The sequence below is a fragment of the Trachinotus anak genome, unplaced genomic scaffold (genome assembly GCF_046630095.1).
Source record: "Trachinotus anak isolate AG129_WGS33_773 ecotype Australia unplaced genomic scaffold, CSIRO_AGI_Tana_v1 ptg000002l, whole genome shotgun sequence".
Classification (NCBI taxonomy): Eukaryota; Metazoa; Chordata; class Actinopteri; order Carangiformes; family Carangidae; genus Trachinotus; species Trachinotus anak.
In genome coordinates this window covers 15533530-15556842 of record NW_027273853.1, presented here as the reverse complement: position 1 = coordinate 15556842, position 23313 = coordinate 15533530, and the positions used below count along the sequence as shown (strand labels likewise).

Sequence of the window (23313 nt, the reverse complement as noted above, 5' to 3'; positions counted from 1 at the left end):
CACACACAAAAATACATATACACATGCAATGAGATTCACAGCAACAAACATACACAAAGGGAGTGAAAATGAACTTGAAAGAAAATGGAGACTGCTCTTTCTACTCAGACATCTGTTCGGTCCCAGAGACAGATGGTGAGCCAATCAGACCGCCTGGTGCCTCTGTTACTCCCATGCCACCCTGCCGCCCCTCCCCTAAACCTGCATCTTGGCACATATGACAGGTGGCACCTTGCAAATGTGACACTGCTGCTGCCCTGGAAAATAATTTATGTATTCATTACATTAGCACAAGCATGCAGCAGATAACCAAATGGGAATCCAGGCCTGCCTGGTTATCCTTTTCTTCACTGCTAAAATTCACAACAAATTTATTTCCAGACAGTTCACATAGATCAAAGGCAAGAGATGAGACCCCAAACCAATAACAAAAAGCAGTAGACAGAGAGCACTTATTGACCCCCTCCTCTGCTGGTGAATGCAGTGCATACACCATACCCAGAGGCTTGCTTCAGATTCTGCCATGATTGATTAAACTGGAATACACTGAGCTTATTGTGTTTTGATGCTGCAACACCAAGCAGAAAACCCTCATTTATCTACCCTGAGAGGTTTATTTCCACGGCAGCTTGACCTTCTAAAGGGGACAGCCGTCAGATAAATGCCACATGCAGGTTTTGTTGTGGGTAATGTCCTGCAAGCAAACTGAAATAAGATGGGAATCTTTTAAAGCTGCTGCAGGAATTTTATCTAAACATTTTGTTGGTTCTGAAAGTATTGACTGACTGCACCATATAGCAGGCAATGGCTGTGTGTGTAGGGGTTGTGTGTAAATATAGGAGTGTGTGTGGGCGATAAGAAAGGAAAGATGCAGTTCTTCCTCATGCTGCTGTTCAATCAATGAAATGGCCAGTATCTTACGGTGAATGCAAATACACATCTCTGCCCACATTTATGCACAGACTCACTGATTCACAGCATTGACCCAAGAATTGCATAATTAGCAAACCATGTTTAATCTGAACTATTTCAGTGCATTTCAATGCACCTGCAGAGGTAGAGAGAGCAGTTCAATAAACATCAGGATGGAAGCAGAGAGACAGAGCACAGACTTTGATGAGCATCTCCCAGAGTACACACACTGGGTCATGTTCTGCTCATTAAAGGCTGTTTCATTAACCCCTTCCTCATATCTCCTACACAAGCTAAGCTCAGCTGATAACCTGGCTCACAGCCGGTCGGCCATTAGACACACAAGGAACACTGTCACGGTCCACTGCGATCCTGCCGCATGCATTAACATGCAGGAGGGGATGTACTGCATACACACACACACACACACACACACACACACACACACACACACACTGCAAACACTTCACATATTCACACCTGAGACCTTCCCTTGGCTACACACAAACACTCAAATGACCACAGCTGAGCGTGCAGAGACTCTGGTGAAGTCAATTAGAATTGAGGCGCCTTCACCTCTGCAGCTCATCAATAGTCCTTAAACAGGCTGCAGTGTAAACAGCTCAAAAGATTTAATGGTATTCTGTGGCTTCTCTCCCTCTCTCTCTCTTACGCACACACACACCAACCCTTATACATCTATGCATGAGGTGAGAGGTGAGACCCATTTCTCTTGCTTGCGCTTCCTGTGGGTTACTCTTGCTCGCTCTCATTTACACATTTTCTTACTCTCTCACCCTAACCAAAGTGAAAGTGGTTATCAACTTCAGTAAAATCAAAACAAACAAAAAAATAATGTTCAACATCTGTAACTAACAATTTCACAGACGTTAGAACCAAACAGAACAAAGCAGGAGTTTCTTGATGGCGCTCCTTTGATCTAATACAGGCTGATCAATTCTGTGATCATGGACAACATTCAGAGCTGTACACCCAAGAATCAAAGCTCCAATCAATATCAAACTTCAGCTGTGTTCATGACTTTGTGGACTCAGCAAATAGGTGCATATTCAACCTTGAAGAATCATATTATGTAATAACTTCCAAATAACAACATTAAACTGCATTAAACAATGTTTCATAGCAATATTAAATCAAACGTCTATGTGTAGAGGAATCCGCAAACTACACTCACTGTTTTGGCTGAAACATCTGCACTTGTACTGTAGCTCACTGCTTTCATCAGCCCTATTCCCAGCAAGCAGTTGTTTTTGACCAAAGCAAATAAATAAATAAAGCCACTGCATCCACCTGCCCAACAGCAATGGCAGACAAAGTCATCTGCTCTCTAATGTTAGCTGGTGAAGAGAATCAGGAAAACTGATCCCAACGTTTTTCTCAGGAGTTGGAGGAGACCAAACCAGAGCTATGAGGAGAGTGAAGGCCGGGCTTATATCGCTCAGGTATCCAGAAGCACGACTCCTAAGGGATAACATTGGTCCATGTCTGTTGCATATTTGCAAACACATTAGCCATAAAGTTATAACATAATAATGTGGTAATAGGTAGTAATGAGGTAATATAAAAATGAATAGGAACCTCAGCAGGCTGTGTCACTATTAAATTGTCTTCTGGCTGTGGCCAAATATCAACTAATGGCAAAACTTGCTGTGTATTTCAAACTGCTGCTGTTTTTGTGTTTTTCTAACATAGGTGTTCATTTCAACTCTCTAACCCATATATCAAGTCTTCTTAGTTCAATATATATATATATATATATATATATATATATATATATATATGATCTTAGTTCAAAATACTCAACCTCCACATTTTGCTGCTTTGTTTAACCTAATTATTCAAAATGAGCCCAAGTGAGGTGTGTTCAATTTTTACAGAACCTGCAAATAATTTCAAGAGCATTAGAGTTAAGGATAAACACTCAGTCACATTGCACCGAGCAAACAAAACAAACAAACAAACATCCAAAATTCATTTTCAGACACTGTAAAATTTGAATCATTGTTTTCAGTTGAATGAAATAAAGAACTGAAGCTGATTTAATGTTCCTTTTTCCAATGGGAGAACACTTGGCAGTTGCACAAGGTAAATTAACTAATTAACACCTTGAAATCACAATAATTCATAGAAAAATACAAGCATGTGTATGAATTATATTAAACATTGGATTAAAGACATAGTTTATGTTTTAATATTCCTCCTGAAACTATAACTCCTGAAAGATTGATTTGTAGCCATAACCCCATAGCTTTAAAACACACCAACTTATTCATACAACTCAAACACAACTGTCAGGTGTATAACACTGTTTATTTCATTGTCATTAGAGAAACAACAGACTGAATACAGACAGCATGGTGAGTAGTGTAAAAAGATTTTTTCTGTTCTTTCCCCCTGCAGCAACTCCAGAGCTTTAGTTAGCTGACATCAGCACAACCAGCTCCTAACATCACTCAAGCATGACTGTTCTGCAGTCAGACTGCAGTATTAAGGAAATGGTGAACTGTAAAATTGTTATTATCATCATCATCATTATTGTTGGAGGGGAAACCAAAACTGTAACAGATAAGTGAAAAAAGGAAGTATGGAAGAAGAGGAGTAGGTGAGGACTGGACAAGAACATAGCATGAGATTGTGAGACAACAGTAAAAAAAAAATATGCGCCAGTGCTTCTCATTCATACTAATCACCCATACGAGGTAGAAATGTATGCAGGATACAAATTGGTTCAGCAGGTGAACTTTGAAATTACAGTTACTGCATTACTCTGTACTGATTGATTTTTACTTTGTATGTTACATCCAGGGGAACCACAAAAACAAAATTCTTTCTACACTTATGTAGGTCTACACACACACACAAACACACACACACACACACACACACACACACACACACACACACACACACACACACACACACACACACAATGTTGTCTGCCTCTCTGCCTCTGCCATTGTTGCAGGGCATTAATCAATTATCTCAGTATGATGTCATTCTGCTAACCCTCCCCCATGCTGTTCAGCCCTCCTTCATTTATACTCTGGCTGCTCTATTATAGTGTGCATCAGATCCTGAATGGATCTTATAATCTTATATTATATTGAGAGAAATAATCTCTAAACATTGATAATAAACTCATGATTCATTATCTGGTCTACAATGTAGAAATTCAAGGTTTAACGGGTATAAGCAGAAGCTAATGTACACTGCAATTAAGTCACATGTATGTAGCCAACATTCAGTACATCACGTCATAGAGCAGTGATTTGATTAGCGTTGAATGAATCCTCTGGCTTGATCACACTGAGTCATCTGGTCTCCATCCTCAGTGACAGGATAATTGAATGAGGGATAGTAATGAAGAGACATGGGCGCCAGCATGAAGGGCAACATGAGGTCTTTGTTTTGGAGTTTCTGTTTAGTTACAGGTTCGTAGCTGGATGTTTGCCTGAGTATAAATAACACTTCCATTATGAGGTTATTAACATGACTTCACACACAGCAAAGTGCAAGCCACACACTTACAGCTTTATAGATGTGATAATTGCTTTGGCAGGTGTTTGATGATGTCATGCACCATACCCAAGCTGCTTCGTGCAGGAAACACACAGACGACCTCTAACATGTATGCTGCAGTGAGGAACACAAAGTTGTGAGCTGCTGTTCTCTCACTGTATGCAGAGCAGAACCCTCCAGCAATATGAAGATAATCCACTTAGCTTATGGGTGTGTGTCAAGACACCAAATTGCCCTGGTTTCCTTCATCTGTATTTGCAGAGACTAGTGTAACAGCAAACAAAATTCATGTTGATCAACTGCCCCTGCACATGGAAAAAACACTCTGACAGAACAAGGGATCTGCAAAAAAAAAAAACAAACTGAAAAAAAAAGGCCAGAGAAGTAAACTGAGATAAACTGTGTTCCCATTTTGACAGTCTTCTCTAATTATAATTCCATGTGGCCCTTTATCAGCATGTGTAAAATTTATGATAAATCCTGGATTAGCTGCATCAAAAAAAAAAAAACAAACCTTCTGACTGGAGCCTGTGAAATCTTGTTGAATTTAGACTGCAATTATTGGTTTTATTTAGCTCCCACACTAAAGGGTACATATTTAAAGCAGGTCTTCACAAAACCTATATTTAGTTTAACTTAGTTGACATTTAATTCAGTATTTCAGGGTACCCACCAGGGTATATCCTTGGTGGAGGTAGCTAAGAGCTGCTCCTCTTGGAGCCCTCAAGAGCAGAGCTAATCAGCTCAGTGAAGAGTGTGGGGGCAAAGACTATAGTTGCGCCAGTTCTGATTCTGCAATCAAGAGCACACATATTAGTTTGAACCACAAAAGGAAAAGGCTTTTATGTAATCACCCAAGTCCAGGATCAAAATAAATGTCTCTCTGGCGCTGTAATAGTCACTCATTCCTGTTTAGGTCAAGGACAAAAAACCTAGGAGAAATTTAAAATCCCTGTGATCTCAGCAGTGAAGCTATAGCTTGGCCCATTGAAGTCTAATGATAGTATCTAGTTTGTGATCTGTTCTAATATCAGATGACATCATGTCTCTGTGTGTCTTGGCTGGAGACAATCTTGTTATTGATCTCTACATCCTTCTCTATCAGGCCAGGCAGCCAGAGAGAGATCCTGTATCTGTCCATGTAGATACAGCTGACCTGAGACCCCCCATACATCTACAAAATGTGCCCATATTTAATTAATCCATGAAAATTAAGTGTGTTAGAAAAAAAGACTATAATTCCCCTAAGGCTCATTCATCAGTTTCTCATCCTGGTAATACTATTTTATTGATTTAACCCATTCATAACAATATTAGGATACTGGCCGTGATTCTCACACAATAGGCTCCCCTACTTGGCCCAGTTTCTATGACAGACATGAGACCATTCAATTTTATAGCTGAGCTGCTGTAAGCCTTGGCCAATCACATTACCAACAGAGCCCTGAGGAGAACTAAAATACAATTTACTGCATTTGTATCCGCCAAAACTGAAGCATGACAGAAAAGAAAAGAACAAATCTATCTATCTATCTATCTATCTATCTATCTATCTATCTATCTATCTATCTATCTATCTATCTAGCCATCTAGAATGTACGTGATGCAGGTTATTTGTTGTGCTGTCATTTCAAATTATTTAAAGCAGCTCCTGTAATTACTGCAGGAGATAATCACTTAAACACCTGAAATATTAATATACACACAGGCAGGAAGCATGATCAATATTAATTTTGGCTCACTGACAGACACAGACACACACACATGCACACACACACACACACACACACACACACACACACAACACAACACAACACACATACGCCACATAAACTCCCATTAATAATTAAGATAGGTTCAAGCTCTGAAGACATCAGCATGAATACAAATGCCAGGGATTTTGTGGACACTGAGCTCTGAAATTAGTGATGAAAATTCACCACAGAACAGATTTAAGTCATGTTATTCCTTAGCTCTAGTGAGCTTACAGTAACAAGGCATAAAGAAATCACTGCCAAAGACAACACCAAAAGAGCAAATGATGTCTACACTGAAGTGTCTTGCTCATCGCCAACTGAAGGAGACTAAAGCGGCTCTGAATGGTGAGGAAATTGTAGATGTGGGGCTCTAATCAGAAATGCAACAGTGACAGTAAAAAGTTGTGCTAGCTTGCTAGTTTTTCTATGTGAGTTGGGGTGAGAAAAAACATCTGAGGTGACAGCAAAGCATTTTAAGGCTGTCAGCTATGACAGTAACAGCACTTGTAAGAAACGCCCTCTATGCTAATGCTAACATATGCAGAGGCAGTGCAAAATGGAGTCAAGGGACACCAACTGTCTGCTATATGAGTCGATGCTCAGCAGATTAACCTGTTCATGTCTCCATGCCATACAAGGCAAAAAAAAAAAAAAAAAAAAAAAAAAAATTCCTTATGGATGACTTTGTTTTGGTGGAAACAATCCCAGAGGTGGCAATATTCGTTGTAGTGTGCTACTTTCTGCAGAAACAAAGGGCCACTTAACTTTGTCATTCCTTCTTGTATTCCTGCCATCTTCACTCACACTTCCTTTTTCATCTTTTTTTCTCTGCCCTGTCCGTCATCTCTTGCACTGCTACTTTTACAGCCTCCTCTCCCTCAAGTGGGGTTCATGGCCTATCGCCATAGTAACAGACAGCCATGACAGGTGGAGATAGCAGGTAGTGCAGCGATGCATGACTCCCCCTGGGACTGCAGAATGCCAACACTATAGAATGTGAATGAGCAGAACATGCCCCCTTATACAAAATCACCCAGTGCACAGGTTGCACATTCAATTCATTGAAGCTTATCATAAGAGGGGTCCGCGCCTTATCTGTATTCTACACACGCAGCAAAGCCACACTGCCATTGTTTCACTGTGCAGCTGGACAGAGGAGAAAGAAGAGTTCAGTGGATTGATGCATGTGCTGTGTTTCTATTTCATCACTCTCTATGGCCAGATCTGAACCAGGCTGAACCAGGGAAAGCCAGGCCAATCTGTGTCAATGAAGGACTGGATGCTACACTAACAAGATCCTACAAATCCTCTGCAGCAAAACTGGTCTCTCCATAATGTGTAATTGAACTGGTTCAGTCCCAAAGATGGGAAAAGATCACACGCTGATCTCTGTCTCACACATGCATACACAGAGAGCAGTCTTTTATTTACATACACATACTGCAGACACTAACATATCATTTTTTTCACACATACATGTGGATGATAAGATTCATGTATTAAATGACATTTGTCTCCATGCTCTGACACCATGTTCAGCGCCGCGCCCCCATGGCTGCATTAGTCTGTCGGACATTTCTCCCACACTTGACCATTGCAGTAGTTGCACAAATGGAGGACTTAGACAAAAGCTACAGTTTTCACACAAGTTTCTTTTGTACAGAAACAGCTTCTGATCCTCACTAGAAAGTTATCACAAGATTTCAAACTGGTAGATGGTAGTAAAGGGGAGGAGCAAGCAAGATCCCTTTTAATAAGTTGACAGCTTACCTCCTGCTTTAGTGGGTGGATGAGCATTTGCCATGAGGGGAGAATGATGAGAAAGGCACAGTAGAGGAAGAAAGAAACAAAGACAACCAGGAGAGAGCGACGGCAATACTATACCGCTCCAAGACTCACCATTAGCAAACACACGGCTGATTCAGGGATGAGTTGGACAGCCATGATGGGATCCTCCTATAGATTCTTGCAAAAAAGGAGCCTCGCCAATATCCTGGATGGACTCTCCTCGTTATTCTCTTCGTTCTTCCTTTCTGGCTCTTCAGTCAGAAAGCAAGTACACCTCTGTCCAGATGAAATATTTTGACTGGTCCTCCCACTCCCTCTGCTTTTCAGTCAGTGCTGCAGACAACCTCTAGTCTCTAATTGTAATGCCACAGTCTCTGGAGAGCCTGAGACTCCCTAGACTCTCAAGAGTGAAAAACAATCCTCCGTCTTCCAGTTCTTTGATCTCAGAGCACAGCAGACACCCCCCCCCCACTCCTCCTTTCACTTTTAAAACACTCCCTGCAGACCCCACACCCACCTCCCCCAAACCCCTGTGACTCGGGTGCCTCTTGCTAAATGCTCGCCTCCCTCAGTTGCTGCCTTCTCAACCTGCCTCTCAACACAAAGCTCATCCAGGCGTGCACGTGGGTCTATCTGCTTTCTCCTGAGGCTGTCCTGTCGCTGCTCCAGAGGATGCAAACTGCATCAGAGATGCTCCCCAGCTTGAAGCACTCCTCCACTATGGTGGGAAAGACAGACGCTCACCTCACTTCTCCACTCACAGATCCAGTCCAGAGAGCTCCCCTTTACACCAACCCCCCGCCTCACATATCATCAGCATGAGACAAGGGCAGAGAGGGAAGCGAAGAAAGGAGAGTATAATAAATGGTTTCAGAAGGACAGAGGATGAGCCAGGAGGAGAGAGATGTGTTGTAGAGAGCAGCTACTGGTAAGAGAGGTCCACACTGTGCTGAGCGTAAATGAGGGTGGGAGGAGAAGAGGGAGGGGTGAGGGCAATAGAAATGCAGAGAGTGAGAGCAGACCGCGCCTATCGATGAAAAAGCAAGGCAGCATGGGATATGAGTAAATACACCTCAGCTTGCTTAATGAAAGGGGTGCAGATGTGAGACTGTGCACATATCGTATCCAAAGGCACCTGTGCTTCAGACTGTGATTTTTCTAGCTCATTGTTTGTCATTAATAATTTGACAGACAACAGCCTCAGCATGGCTTTTGTCTTGCGTGTGCAGGGAGGGAGCATCCAGGGCAGCGAGACAGAGAGAAGGTCTGAAATCATGTAGACTGATGACTGATGAATGCTATAAGTTGAATAAAAGCAAGGTTCAGTGCAATATTGTGAACATGCAATTATCTCCATTGTGGACAAATGTGTATGCATACTTGTTGCTGTTGCGTGTCTGTGTGATTGTGTATGCATGTGCACTTAAAGATTCAAGATTTCCTTTAATGATGATTTTTATGTAGGTACATAAAAATTAAATTGCATTTTGCATCAAAACAAACATAGTAAAAAAATACCTTACAGTGCAATAAGCAAGCAAATAACAACAATAAATAGTAATTAGAAATATAGTCACAGATAGAAGAGTGTTTGTCAAAATGACAGTGCTGAATAAAGTGCAGTTGTTTGAAACCAGTTAAAAACCAGTTCACATGTTGAGAGAGGGATGAGAGGGATCATTTATGATGGTGACTCCTCTGCAGATGCAGCGCTTGTTGTAGATGCTCTCAATGGTGCCTCGGTAGAAGAGCGTCATGGCTGGAGTGGGGAGGTCCGTCCTCTTCAGTCTACAGAGGAGATGGAGGTGCTGTTGGGCCTTCTTGATGACAGCTGTGGTGTTGTCACTGGAGGTCATGTTGTCAGTCAGATGCATTTAACTCTCTCTCTCAGTGGAGGGTGAGGACTGGAATTAACCCTCCTGAAGTCAGTGATCATCTCTTTGGTTTTCTCTGTGTGTATTTTGCACCAAGTTGCCAGCTGCTCCACTTCACTTCTGTATACTGACTCATCTTACTGATGAAGCCTACAACTGTGGTGTCATCAGTGAACTTTATGATATGGTTGGTGTTGAAATTTGCAGAACAGTCATGTATCAGCAGCATGAAAAGAAATGGGCTCAGTTTGCAGCCCTGAGGTGATCTTGTGCTCACTGTGATTGATTCAGAGTTGGTGCTGCATAACATACTGCTTGAAGCATTTCATGGCTATTAGAGTGAGGGCTACAGGACAATAGTCATTCAGACAGGCTGGGTTTGGCTTTTTGGGCACAGGTACTATGGTAGCGGACAGGTGGGCACTTTGGCTTGGCTGAGGGAGATGTTGAATATGTCTGTGAAAACATCCTTCAGTCCTGCACAGTCCTTCAGAATCCAACCTGGTATATTGTCTGGTCTGCCAGGTTCATTTTGGAAAAGACCCTCTTAAGACTGTCAGCAGGTAGCTGGAGTGCCTGGTCGGTGGGTGATACTGGAAGCCTTTGTGCCCCCTTGTTGTTGGTGACCTCAGACCAAGAGTAACAGGTGTTGAGGTTATTTGGTAGGAAGGGGTCATTACAGTCGGTTCGTACAGTGGGTTTATAGCCTGTTACTGTCTGGAATCCCTCCCACAAGCACCATGTGTCCCTGTTGTCTCTGAAGTACCTTATCAGGTTTTGCCCATATATAGTGGCTCTTCTCACTCTGGGCCTATATGCAGGCATCAGCATGTCAGTCAAGTGATTGGAGTTGCCAATGTGGGTGTAGCAGGATGATGAGCATTGTGGCCCTGTGTTGTCAATTTGAAGAAGATGGCACCTAATTGCCTGTCTCCCTCTGGCCAATGGCAGTAGCGAGAGGGGGATATAAAAGCTGGTAGGTGTCACCGGATTTCTCTCTCTTGCTTGCGGAGGCCGAGGGCACGTCACTTCCGATTGCCTCATCCCTGTCCTTCTTCTGTTGGTGTTTGCAGGTAGGCTAGTGGTGGCTACGCTACCAGTTTGCCGGTGGGTCCTCTGTTTCATGCACTGAGCTGTTGCTGAGGTGCGCATGTGGCAAACGGTGTGTGTGTGCGTGTGTGTTTGTTTGCAGGTCGCCGCCGCAGAAACAGCACAGCCTTGGCTCCTTCCCCTCTCCTGCGTGTGTGGACAGAGGCAGCTGGATTGGTAACTGCTTTACTGGGGGGGGGGGGGGGGGGGGGGGCAACTGTATCGGCTACATTTCACTGCCCGCTTGACCACTGCTGCTTTGCCTACAGGAAATTGCTCTGCTTATAGAGAAATAAGGTGTGTGTGTGTGTGTGTGTGTGTGTGTGTGTGTGTGTGTGTGTGTGTGTGTGTCTGTGTGTCTTGCAATTCATAATTTTGGTTAATTGTGTGTATTGTGGTTACGCTTGAGCAGGTTGCAGATAATGGCTGTCTATCCAAGTATGATTCAGTTTGTTTTGTATTGATTTATTTACCCAGTTTAGTTATTTACCCTTTTTTGTATAATTAGGTTTGATTTTGTTTGTATATATTGATGTTTTTACACTCTTTTAATTGTGTGTTTGTCCTTTCAGAGGTCGAGACTGCGGTGGTGGATGTGGTGTCCTCGGTGGCGGTGTCTCCTTTGTGTGCTGTGTGTGTGCTTTCACCCCCCAATCTTCACTATTGTGTGTGTGTGTGTGTGTGTGTGTGTGTGCGTGTCACGAGTGTCTGGGGTGATTTTCCTGGGACCCCTTTTACTCCTTGGACCCATCTCCCTACTGGTAATCCTCCACCCTGACTGGTCTCCCTTATTTCCCTGGTAACATCAGTGTGGATGCTATTGGATTCCTTTTATTATTCAATATGTTTAATAAAGTGATTTTATAACTTGACCTCATCTCTGCCCCGTTGTATGACGGATCTGAATGCCTTTAAGATTATAATAGTTCCCTGGGTGAAAAACAAGCTGCAATAGTGATGACTGCTGTCTGCTCCTGTGGTAGGTAAAAAGGGCAACATTTCACAGCCAGAAACTCCACATCTGGAAAACCCCACCAGCTCAATTCCAGAGTCTGATAAGTTTTCAGTCATCCACATCTAGGTGAACAAGGGACTGCTTCTCTAAAGGTACTCGTTCTCCAAAGGCTGGTGTGATCTAGCTTGGTGTTCAAGACTTAAATCTTTAAACATTGTTAGTAATGTAATACCATTATGTTTTCTCGAAAGAACTTGTAAGCTAGTTGTAACAATTGACATGTGAGTGGGTTATTTGTTAAAAGTCTCACTAAAACAGTGGTAAAGCAAAAATGCAAAGGGCAGCTAGAGTGAGAAAAGATAATTCACATTTCACTCACAAGACCTTTAAAGTGTTGTAATTTGTCAGCTTACTCAGTGGTGAATATAAAAGATGCAGTCTAAGCAAAACTGAGAATTGGCGACACCACCACTTAAGATAACAGATCTAAAACAAACTTCCTTTGTAACTTCCTCTCAATGTCCCACAGCATGTTATAACCACTTTAAAGACAGTAGAAAAATCTTTCTGCTTGTGGCTACATTTCATTACAACAATCTCTACTGTTAATGCTGTTGTTTGTATTGTTGTATTTATTCAAGGGCCCTTTTATTTTAAACATCATTATTTCTTTCTTTGTAGAGAATTCCAAACAAAGTATTTTGATTCATTTTTCCCTCAGTTAAATGTTTTCTTCTTCATCCAATTAATAAATGACTAACAGGAAGTGTGACCTAAACTATTTCCAATAGCTATACTTCATAGGCATGGTCAGACCATGCCTGGCTCAAGTTTAAACCCCGCCCCTCAGCAGTTGCATGAGGCTGCTTGGGGAGCAAAAACAGGAAACTGCAGCTCTCTTCGTCTTGCTCTCTTCAAGCTTGAGCGTGACAAACAAACTCTTGATTTTTTATGTGGACAACACATTAAGGGATTCCAGGTGAGTACAAGGCAATAATATAATGAGAACAAGACACCAGATAAATGTTGATGAAAACATGTGTGTCAGTACTTGTTGCTGTTTTTACTCACTCTCACTGTCAAAGCAAGAACCAAGTACAAGCAGTAATTACAATGCAGTGTATACAAACACATGTATAAGTGGCTAGTAGTTATGTTTCATTTCTTTTTTTCATGTCTTTTTCCTTAAATATAATAGATTTGAAGGTTGCATTTTTAGCAGGAGATGGTGCTGTTGTGCCATGATATTGTTGGCCGTGAGAAGCTGGAGAAATGGAAGTTTGCCGGCTCTGGGGCATTTGGTTATGTCTACAGGGCCAGGCACAAGGTCTGGAAGTATGTTGTGGCCATTAAGATACTTAAGGACGGTGCTAGGTAAATGTATAATATCTACAAATTTTATGGATGACTTGTTTTAAATTATTAGTTCATACACACTTAATACATCATAACTAGTAGTTCAAGAAGCTCTCTCTCTTTTGCTTTCTCTCCCTCCCTAATAAGGTTTACTGCACTGGATAAAGAGGTTGAACATATGGATAAGGCTTCCTGTGACTATGTGCTGAGCGTTTGTGGAATTTTTGAGGGATTTCCACCATACGAAGGATCATCCATGACAAGGGGAATAATTACGAAGTACATGGACAAAGGATCAGTGCAGACTCTGTTGGACCTGCCTAGCCCTCCACCGTGGCCTCTGGCTGTCAGATTGGTCCATGAAGTGGCTCTAGGCATGAACTTCCTCCATGACAAGAAACTTTTGCACGGGGACCTGAAACCAAGTAATGTACTGCTGAATGAAGATCTTCATGCCAAGGTAGAGTGCCATGAACCTAAGCTCTTTAGTTTTTATTAAATAAAGCTTATTTGAAGCTTATTTCATTGTTTGTTTGGTGTTATGTGTCCCCTTTTTCCTCAGTAGCTAGCAGACTTTGGTCTGTCCAGGGTTTCAGCCAGTGCTAGTAACAGCAGCAGAGAAGCGACAGGAGAGGTCGGAGGCACATCCGTGTACATGCCTCCTGAAGCATTGCTTGATCACTTTATTAAACCTCATCATTCTTTTGACGTATACAGGTAAACATTCAAATCAATACTGTTAAGCAGAAGTGCTGTATTGTTCTGTTTGAACATGTTACTGAAAGAATCATTCTGTCTCTTGATCAGCTATGGCATCTTTATGTGGTCTGTTTTCACTGGGAAAGAGCCCTTTCCAGGTGTGTAAAATTCATGTCATAGTCTTAGCATTTTCTTCGTCTTTGTTGGTTTGTTGGTTTGCTTTTTAAATTTAAGCATATGATCTTTTATTCAACAAAAGTCACTTTATTTGGTAATCACTGTTTCCCTCATAATCACTCATCATCACAGTACAACTAAACTGAGCACAGTGCATGTTAATTTCACACATATGTACAAACATTGCACATATGTATTTTTGCATGTTTTAATGCATTTTTTTCATTATATCACTTGTGCTACAGGGGCTTGTAGGCTTCTTTTGGAAGAGAATGTTGGCAGGGAGAAACAAAGACCTCCCTGTCATAAACTTAAAGAGAGGAATGAAAAAGGGTTAAAAAAGCTGGTTGCCCTCATGATCAGGTGCTGGGACCAAGAACCCGCCAATAGGCCTGCCTTTGGTGGTATGTATTTGTCATGGCAATATACATAGGCTATTCACTGTCCACCATAGTTGAACATTTGCTACAAGATGAATGTGACACTTACGGCTGCGTTATTTGTGAAGCTGCTGTTTATTCATGCACACTATAAGTTATATGCTGTGTCTTCTAAAATGAAACTTTGTGTTTCAGAATGCCTTGACGACACTGAGGAAGTTTACTTAATGCATGAGGCTAAAGTTCGTAAGGCAGTCGATGAAGTCTTGGTAGGCTACAGTCATAAATTTCATCTCAGAAAATGAAAGTATTGATTAATCATGAATTATAATTTATAGGAAACACTTCTAATTGGTTTATTTCTATATCCTCCTTGTTTTAGGATTCATTAGATCCACATTCAAACACAAGTGGCAGTATTCGTCAGACACAAGGTAGATTGTTAAATACTGTTTATAGGGTTGGATGAGTTGAATCTGATAAATGATGACTTTACCTTCCATAATAAAACATCATGCAGCTGTTTCTTTCTCTTTTGTTTTCAGAGCAGTCAGAGCCACATGATACTGTGGATAATATCAGAGCCGGAATGTTTTCCAGACAGGTATTCCAAATGCACTTTGATCACTGCCTCACCAGAAGGTGAAAAGAAACAAAGTAACTGAGATTGAGTAGTAAACAAACAAAATAAGTCAGATTAGGATTCATATTCAAATGTTTTAATGTTTTTTTTCTTTAAATGCTATCATGCAATGCATGTAGGTTATTAATATAGATAAATAGCTTTTTACTTTTGCCAACAGGAATCGGACACTGTTTCTACTGAAACAATGAGTGAAGCAGCTAAAGGTGAGTATTTTCGTTTAAAAAAATCAAACACGTACGACTTTGTCATTTATTAAGTGTCACATTTATAATTTAATCACGCTTTGTATTGCCATGCTTTCATCCTTCTTCATTTTCAAACAGCAAAGTTCGTTGATGACAACATCCTGGTGTTGATTCAAGAAGTCTCCAACGTAATGGCAATAGTACAAGAGCTTGGAGACATGGTGCCCCGTGAGATCCGCAAAACAATCGAACATACACTGAATGACGAGGAAAAAATGAGAGAGCTTTTTCACACTGCATTACATTCAGGGGGCGAAACCGTCAAAGCCGCCTTCTACACTGCCCTCAAGATACATGAGTCCAAACTAGTGAAGCAGCTCAGTACGATATCCTCTTCTTAAAGCAGACATACACAATTTAATTTAATACAAGTTATTCAAGTTTTTTTAATACATTTTCTTTTCTCTCAGGTGGATAACTCTGAAACTGGACGTGCCAAGGACTTTCCCTGCTTCTCCTCCTCATTTGTTAACATTTTACTACAACTCATGAGTGTAATTTCTTGAATAAACATATTTTCCAGAAAAAAAGACAATTGTGTCTCCTCACCCTCTCTTCTTTTTGTTTGTTCAGAATGTAACATGGTGTGTTGTGTAGTGGCTGTGGCTTAATTACCAACGACAAGTGTTTTCTACTGTTGACATGAAGGAGCTTGTTTCTTTCAGAGGCTTTTCTGGTTCAATCCCTCAGTAACTGTCACAAGCAGTCAGTCAGTCAGTCACCTGCAGTTGAAGGTGTCGAGGGCAACCTAGGCAACAAAATTACTCTTTCAGTTTAATGTGCAGGTTTGTTGTTTACTGTTCTCACGCTGAATAATGGTCCAAATTATGAACTGTTGAAGACAAAAAAAAGTTTTGTATAAATATATTGTTACATTTAATTAACAATATTCTTTTCACTCGCCTATTTTGTTAAATTGCTATATGCACAAGGGCCTCAGGAAAGACGCCACTCTTAAATTTAAAGTATAGAGAATCATTTCCAACAGGTCTCCTCGACGTCTGCTACTGTCAGTTAAGCTCAGCAGGCACCAGGAGAACAGTGTGGAGAGCAGCTCCCAGCCTTAGGGATAACTGAGCAGCATTCTGGTCCTCCGGAGGAAGAATCTCTGCCACCTAAGCAAGACCTGACTCTCGTCCCCAGCAGCTGCTCATGCCTCCAGCTGGGGAAAATACAGGGAACTTTAAGTTTGTTGTGTCAAGATAGTGGGCTTCATCAGCAGGTTGGCTAAATACTCTGCCACCCTGCCAGAGGACCTTGATGGCCACCAAGGATGAGTGCTGAGAAGCTGGAATACAAACTCTTCTCTGGCCAAACAGCATCATTTTAGGAGACTGTTGCTGCTGCTGCTTCTGTCTTTTTAAGATTTTTTTTCATCTGTTTCAAACAGATATTGTGAAATCTTGTGAGCTCTCGTGAACTCTTGCATTTTTGGCCATTTTGGTTTAACTGCAGTGCTGGCAACCGAACAGATGGCAGGACAGCTTCCTCCCATGTCAGGTGTGTCTGAAAGGTGTGCGTGTGAACATGCACTCAAAGCATGGCGTGTTTATGAGTGCTTATAATCGAACAGCAATCTAAGTGTGTGTCGATTGGGAGCCGCTGGGGCCACTTTTGATGTGGAGTGTGAGGGTGTGGTTTTGTTAATATGCATGATATGAGTCAGAAGTGCTTGAAGAGTGTGTGTGTGTGTGAGGTGGCGGGGCCCTGTGGAGGTCGTAGCCCTGGATTTCCAAGAGATGAAGGGTCATGGTTAAGACTGGTTTGGAGATGGGGAGCGGGACAGTTACCAGATTGATTAAGGGAGGATTGTAGGAGACATGGAACCAGCACGGCCACGCATCTCAAACAGAGATGGGGAACAATCTCATCCCTATGGGGCCTATGCTCACCCAACGCCACATGGACATGGGCATGAGACAGCAGCCCAGCGATACAGTGCTACACGAATCCAAGCTGGATATGAGCCAGAAAGGTTAGTCTCACACTCACCACTCCGCATAGCCTGTAAGGTCATGACCTTAACATGACTTCAGACCTTCTTAGCCTTATAACTCGTAAACAACGTGTCTTCATCAGCAACTGAGATGTTTTCTGATGTTTAGGATACTTAGTAGACTTGGCTTTGCGCTTTTACAAGCCCAATTATCAGCTAACTGGGCAGCCAACCAAATCCTCTTGCCTACTGTGCTACCGTCACAAGTGTATAGAAGGAGTTTCCATTGACAAGGACGGATTCGTTTGTTAGCATTTCCTGTCTCAACTCCAACATTTGTAATAGGATCTGGCTAAAGCATGTGTGTCCAAAACAGAGGTGAAGAGAGACGAGCAAAACAGCATGCATGTTCATATATCCAGAAATCCAGAAACGTCTATATATCCAGAAATAAACGGCTGGCTAACTAAACATGTTATTTTTTTAGTGAAAATAGATTTGCCTATGATATAGGCACACTGCCTGCAATCACAAGAGGTAAGGTAGAGTGAAAATTTAGTTAAAATAGTCAATAAAATGTTCAAATATTCGAAATCTACAAGAAGTAATACAATTAACGCCAATTTTAATCTGCATGCAATTATCTCCATTGTGGACAAATGTGTATGCATACTTGTTGCTGTTGCGTGTTTGTGTGATTGTGTATGCATGTGCACTTAAAGATTCAAGATTTCCTTTAATGATGATTTTTATGTAGGTACATAAAAATGAAATAGCATTTTGCATCAAAACAAACATAGTAAAAAAATACCTTACAGTGCAAAAAGCAACAACAATAAATAGTGATTAGAAATATAGTCACAGATAGAAGAGTGTTTGTCAAAATGACAGTGCTGAATAAAGTGCAGTTGTTTGAAACCAATTGAAAACCAGTTCACATGTTGAGAGAGGGATGAGAGGGATCATTTATGATGCTGACTCCTCTGCAGATGCAGCGCTTGTTGTAGATATCCAGCAGAGAGGCAGTGGGGCACCAAGGATCTTTTCTGCAGGTCTCACTATCCTGTCCAGTCTCTGTCTCTCCTCTGATCTGTTATTATCAAACAAGGAAGTGATGCAGTATGTGAGTATGCTCTCAATGGTGCCTCGGTAGAAGAGCGTCATGGCTGGGAGTTCCGTCCTTTTCAGTCTACGGAGGAGATGGAGGTGCTGTTGGGCCTTCTTGATGACAGCTGTGGTGTTGTCACTGGAGGTCATGTTGTCAGTCAGATGCATTTAACTCTCTCTCTCAGTGGAGGGTGAGGACTGGAATTAACCCTCCTGAAGTCAGTGATCATCTCTTTGGTTTTCTCTGTGTGTATTTTAAGTTGCCAGCTGCTCCACTTCACTTCTGTATACTGACTCATCTTACTGATGAAGCCTACAACTGTGGTGTCATCAGTGAACTTTATGATATGGTTGGTGTTGAAATTTGCAGAACAGTCATGTATCAGCAGCATGAAAAGAAATGGGCTCAGTTTGCAGCCCTGAGGTGATCTTGTGCTCACTGTGATTGATTCAGAGTTGGTGCTGCATAACATACTGCTTGAAGCATTTCATGGCTATTAGAGTGAGGGCTACAGGACAATAGTCATTCAGACAGGCTGGGTTTGGCTTTTTGGGCAAAGGTACTATGGTAGCGGACAGGTGGGCACTTTGGCTTGGCTGAGGGAGATGTTGAATATGTCTGTGAAAACATCCTTCAGTAGTCCTGCACAGTCCTTCAGAATCCGACCTGGTATATTGTCTGGTCCGCCAGGTTCATTTTGGAAAAGACCCTCTTAACACTGTCAGCAGACACTGGAAGCCTTTGTGCCCCCTTGTTGTTGGTGACCTCAGACCGAGATGAACAGGTGTTGAGGTTATTTGGTAGGAAGGGGTCATTACAGTCTGTTCGTACAGTGGGTTTATAGCCTGTTACTGTCTGCAAGCACCATGCATCCTTGTTGTCTCTGAAGTACCTTATCAGGTTTTGCCCATATATCGTGGCTCTTTTCTCAGCATTATCAGCATTTCAGTCAAGTGATCGGAGTTGTCAATGTGGGGTAGAGGGGCTGCTTTATTTGCGTTGTTGATATTTGTGTATGCAAGATCCAGTGTGTTCTTTCCTCTTGTTACACAATCCATATGCTGTAAGAAATGAGGCAACACAGACTTTAGACGTGCCTTGTTAAAATCACCAGCAACAATATAGAATGCTTCAGGAAGGGCAGTCTGCAGCTGACTGATGGCATTATCTAGTCCTCCCATAGCCTGCTTTTGGGGGGGGGGGGGTGTTAACCCACATGTCACTCACAAGACCTTTAAAGTGTTGTAATTTGTCACCACCACTTCAGATAACAGATCTAAAACAAACAGTGTCTTTTGTAACTTCCTCTCAATGTCCCACAGCATGTTATAACCACTTTAAAGACAGTAGAAAAATCTTTCTGCTTGTGGCTGCATTTCATTACAACAATCTCTACTGTTAATGCTGTTGTTTGTATTCTTGTATGTATTTAAGGGCCCTTTTTTAAACATCATTATTTCTTTCTTTGTAGAGAATTCCAAACAAAGTATTTTGATTCATTTTTCCCTCAGTTAAATGTTTTCTTCTTCATCCAATTAATAAATGACTAACAGGAAGTGTGACCTAAACTATTTCCAATACTTCATAGGCATGGTCAGACCATGCCTGGCTCAAGTTTAAACCCCGCCCCTCAGCAGTTGCATGAGGCTGCTTCGGGAGCAAAAACAGGAAACTGCAGCTCTCTTCGTCTTGCTCTCTTCAAGCTTGAGCGTGACAAACAAACTCTTGATTTTTTATGTGGACAACACATTAAGGGATTTCAGGTGAGTACAAGGCAATAATATAATGAGAACAAGACACCAGATAAATGTTGATGAAAACATGTGTGTCAGTACTTGTTGCTGTTTTTACTCACTCTCACTGTCAAAGCAAGAACCAAGTACAAGCAGTAATTACAATGCAGTGTATACAAACACATGTATAAGTGGCTAGTAGTTATGTTTCATTTCTTTTTTTCATGTTTTTTTCCTTAAATATAATAGATTTGAAGGTTGCATTTTTAGCAGGAGATGGCGCTGTTGTGCCATGATATTGTTGGCCGTGAGAAGCTGGAGAAATGGAAGTTTGTCAGCTCTGGGGCATTTGGTTGTGTCTACAGGGCCAGGCACAAGGTCTGGAAGTATGATGTGGCCATTAAGATACTTAAGGACGGTGCTAGGTAAATGTATAATATCTACAAATTTTATGGATGACTTGTTTTAAATTATTAGTTCATACACACTTAATACATCATAACTAGTAGTTCAAGCAGCTCTTTCTCTTTTGCTTTTTCTCCATCCCTAATAAGGTTTACTGCACTGGATAAAGAGGTTGAACATATGGATAAGACTTCCTGTGACTATGTGCTGAGGGTTTGTGGAATTTTTGAGGGATTTCCACCATACGAAGGATCATCCATGTCAAGGGGAATAATTACGAAGTACATGGACAAAGGATCAGTGCAGACTCTGTTGGACCTGCCTAGCCCTCCACCGTGGCCTCTGGCTGTCAGATTGGTCCATGAAGTGGCTCTAGGCATGAACTTCCTCCATGACAAGAAACTTTTGCACGGGGACCTGAAACCAAGTAATGTACTGCTGAATGAAGATCTTCATGCCAAGGTAGAGTGCCATGAACCTAAGCTCTTTAGTTTTTATTAAATAAAGCTTATTTGAAGCTTATTTCATTGTTTGTTTGGTGTGATGTGTCCTTTTTTCCTCAGTAGCTAGCAGACTTTGGTCTGTCCAGGGTTTCAGCCAGTGCTAGTAACAGCAGCAGAGAAGCGACAGGAGAGGTCGGAGGCACATCCATATACATGCCTCCTGAAGCATTGCTTGATATTTCATGTGAACCTCATCGTTCTTTTGACGTATACAGGTAAACATTCAAATCAATACTGTTAAGCAGAAATGCTGTATTGTTCTGTTTGAACATGTTACTGAAAGAATCATTCTGTCTCTTGATCAGCTATGGCATCTTTATGTGGTCTGTTTTCACTGGGAAAGAGCCCTTTCCAGGTGTGTAAAATTCATGTCATAGTCTTAGCATTTTCTTCGTCTTTGTTGGTTTGTTGGTTTGCTTTTTAAATTTAAGCATATGGTCTTTTATTCAACAAAAGTCACTTTATTTGGTAATCACTGTTTCCCTCATAATCACTCATCATCACAGTACAACTAAACTGAGCACAGTGCATGTTAATTTCACACATATGTACAAACATTGCACATATGTATTTTTGCATGTTTTAATGCATTTTTTTCATTATATCACTTGTGCTACAGGGGCTTGTAGGCTTCTTTTGGAAGAGAATGTTGGCAGGCAGAAACAAAGACCTCCCTGTCATAAACTTAAAGAGAGGAATGAAAAAGGGTTAAAAAAGCTGGTTGCCCTCATGATCAGGTGCTGGGACCAAGAACCCGACAACAGGCCTGCCTTTGGTGGTATGTATTTGTCATGGCAATATACATAGGCTATTCACTGTCCACCATAGTAGAACATTTGCTACAAGATGAATGTGACACTTACGGCTGCGTTATTTGTGAAGCTGCTGTTCATTCATGCACACTATAAGTTATATGCTGTGTCTTCTAAAATGAAACTTTGTGTTTCAGAATGCCTTGACGACACTGAGGAAGTTTACTTAATGCATGAGGCTAAAGTTCGTAAGGCAGTCGATGAAGTCTTGGTAGGCTACAGTCATAAATTTCATCTCAGAAAATGAAAGTATTGATTAATCATGAATTATAATTTATAGGAAACACTTCTAATTGGTTTATTTCTATATCCTCCTTGTTTTAGGATTCATTAGATCCACATTCAAACACAAGTGGCAGTATTCGTCAGACACAAGGTAGATTGTTAAATACTGTTTATAGGGTTGGATGAGTTGAATCTGATAAATGATGACTTTACCTTCCATAATAAAACATCATGCAGCTGTTCCTTTCTCTTTTGTTTTCAGAGCAGTCAGAGCCACATGATACTGTGGATAATATCAGAGCCGGAATGTTTTCCAGACAGGTATTCCAAATGCACTTTGATCACTGCCTCACCAGAAGGTGAAAAGAAACAAAGTAACTGAGATTGAGTAGTAAACAAACAAAATAAGTCAGATTAGGATTCATATTCAAATGTTTTAATGTTTTTTTTCTTTAAATGCTATCATGCAATGCATGTAGATTATTAATATAGATAAATAGCTTTTTACTTTTGCCAACAGGAATCGGACACTGTTTCTACTGAAACAATGAGTGAAGCAGCTAAAGGTGAGTATTTTTGTTTAAAAAAATCAAACACGTACGACTTTGTCATTTATTAAGTGTCACATTTATAATTTAATCACGCTTTGTATTGCCATGCTTTCATCCTTCTTCATTTTCAAACAGCAAAGTTCGTTGATGACAACATGCTGGTGTTGATTCAAGAAGTCTCCAACGTAATGGCAATAGTACAAGAGCTTGGAGACATGGTGCCCCGTGAGACCCGCAAAACAATCGAACATACACTGAATGACGAGGAAAAAATGAGAGAGCTTTTTAGCACTGCATTACATTCAGGGGGCGAAACCGTCAAAGCCTCCTTCTACACTGCCCTCAAGATACATGAGTCCAAACTAATGAAGCAGCTCAGTACGATATCCTCTTCTTAAAGCAGACATACACAATTTAATTTAATACAAGTTATTCAAGTTTTTTAATACATTTTCTTTTCTCTCAGGTGGATAACTCTGAAACTGGACGTGCCAAGGACTTTCCCTGCTTCTCCTCCTCATTTGTTAACATTTTACTACAACTCATGAGTGTAATTTCTTGAATAAACATATTTTCCAGAAAAAAAGACAATTGTGTCTCCTCACCCTCTCTTCTTTTTGTT

At 41.2% G+C, this 23313-nt stretch overlaps 2 protein-coding genes across 8 annotated transcripts; both read left to right on the top strand.

Annotated features, from left to right (window-relative positions):
- Positions 1 to 12742: 12742 nt before the first annotated feature.
- Positions 12743 to 15953, top strand: LOC139634561 (receptor-interacting serine/threonine-protein kinase 3-like). Of its 4 annotated transcripts, XM_071501107.1 has the most exons (12): positions 12743 to 12894; positions 13114 to 13289; positions 13419 to 13731; positions 13837 to 13988; positions 14079 to 14128; positions 14393 to 14551; positions 14723 to 14796; positions 14910 to 14961; positions 15073 to 15131; positions 15331 to 15376; positions 15497 to 15739; positions 15829 to 15953. In XM_071501107.1, the coding sequence occupies exons 2-12, from the start codon at positions 13141 to 13143 to the stop codon at positions 15834 to 15836; spliced, it is 1305 nt and encodes a 434-aa protein (XP_071357208.1). In that variant the 5' UTR covers positions 12743 to 12894; positions 13114 to 13140; the 3' UTR covers positions 15837 to 15953. The 4 variants fall into 4 exon arrangements, with proteins under 4 accessions (XP_071357208.1, XP_071357192.1, XP_071357218.1 ...); XM_071501091.1 differs by having other exon boundaries at positions 15497 to 15953; XM_071501117.1 differs by lacking the exon at positions 15829 to 15953 and having other exon boundaries at positions 15073 to 15169; positions 15497 to 15634.
- A 4123-nt stretch (positions 15954 to 20076) lies between these two features.
- Positions 20077 to 23282, top strand: LOC139634552 (receptor-interacting serine/threonine-protein kinase 3-like). Of its 4 annotated transcripts, none has more exons than XM_071501052.1 (12): positions 20077 to 20225; positions 20561 to 20620; positions 20750 to 21062; positions 21167 to 21318; positions 21409 to 21458; positions 21723 to 21881; positions 22053 to 22126; positions 22240 to 22291; positions 22403 to 22461; positions 22661 to 22706; positions 22827 to 23069; positions 23158 to 23282. In XM_071501052.1, exons 1-12 carry the CDS (start codon positions 20104 to 20106, stop codon positions 23163 to 23165), a joined length of 1338 nt encoding a protein of 445 aa, XP_071357153.1. In that variant the 5' UTR covers positions 20077 to 20103; the 3' UTR covers positions 23166 to 23282. The 4 variants fall into 4 exon arrangements, 3 of the variants coding, with proteins under 3 accessions (XP_071357153.1, XP_071357175.1, XP_071357164.1); XR_011693987.1 differs by having other exon boundaries at positions 20092 to 20225; positions 20445 to 20620; positions 22403 to 22499; XM_071501063.1 differs by having other exon boundaries at positions 20092 to 20225; positions 20445 to 20620.
- Positions 23283 to 23313: the final 31 nt, after the last annotated feature.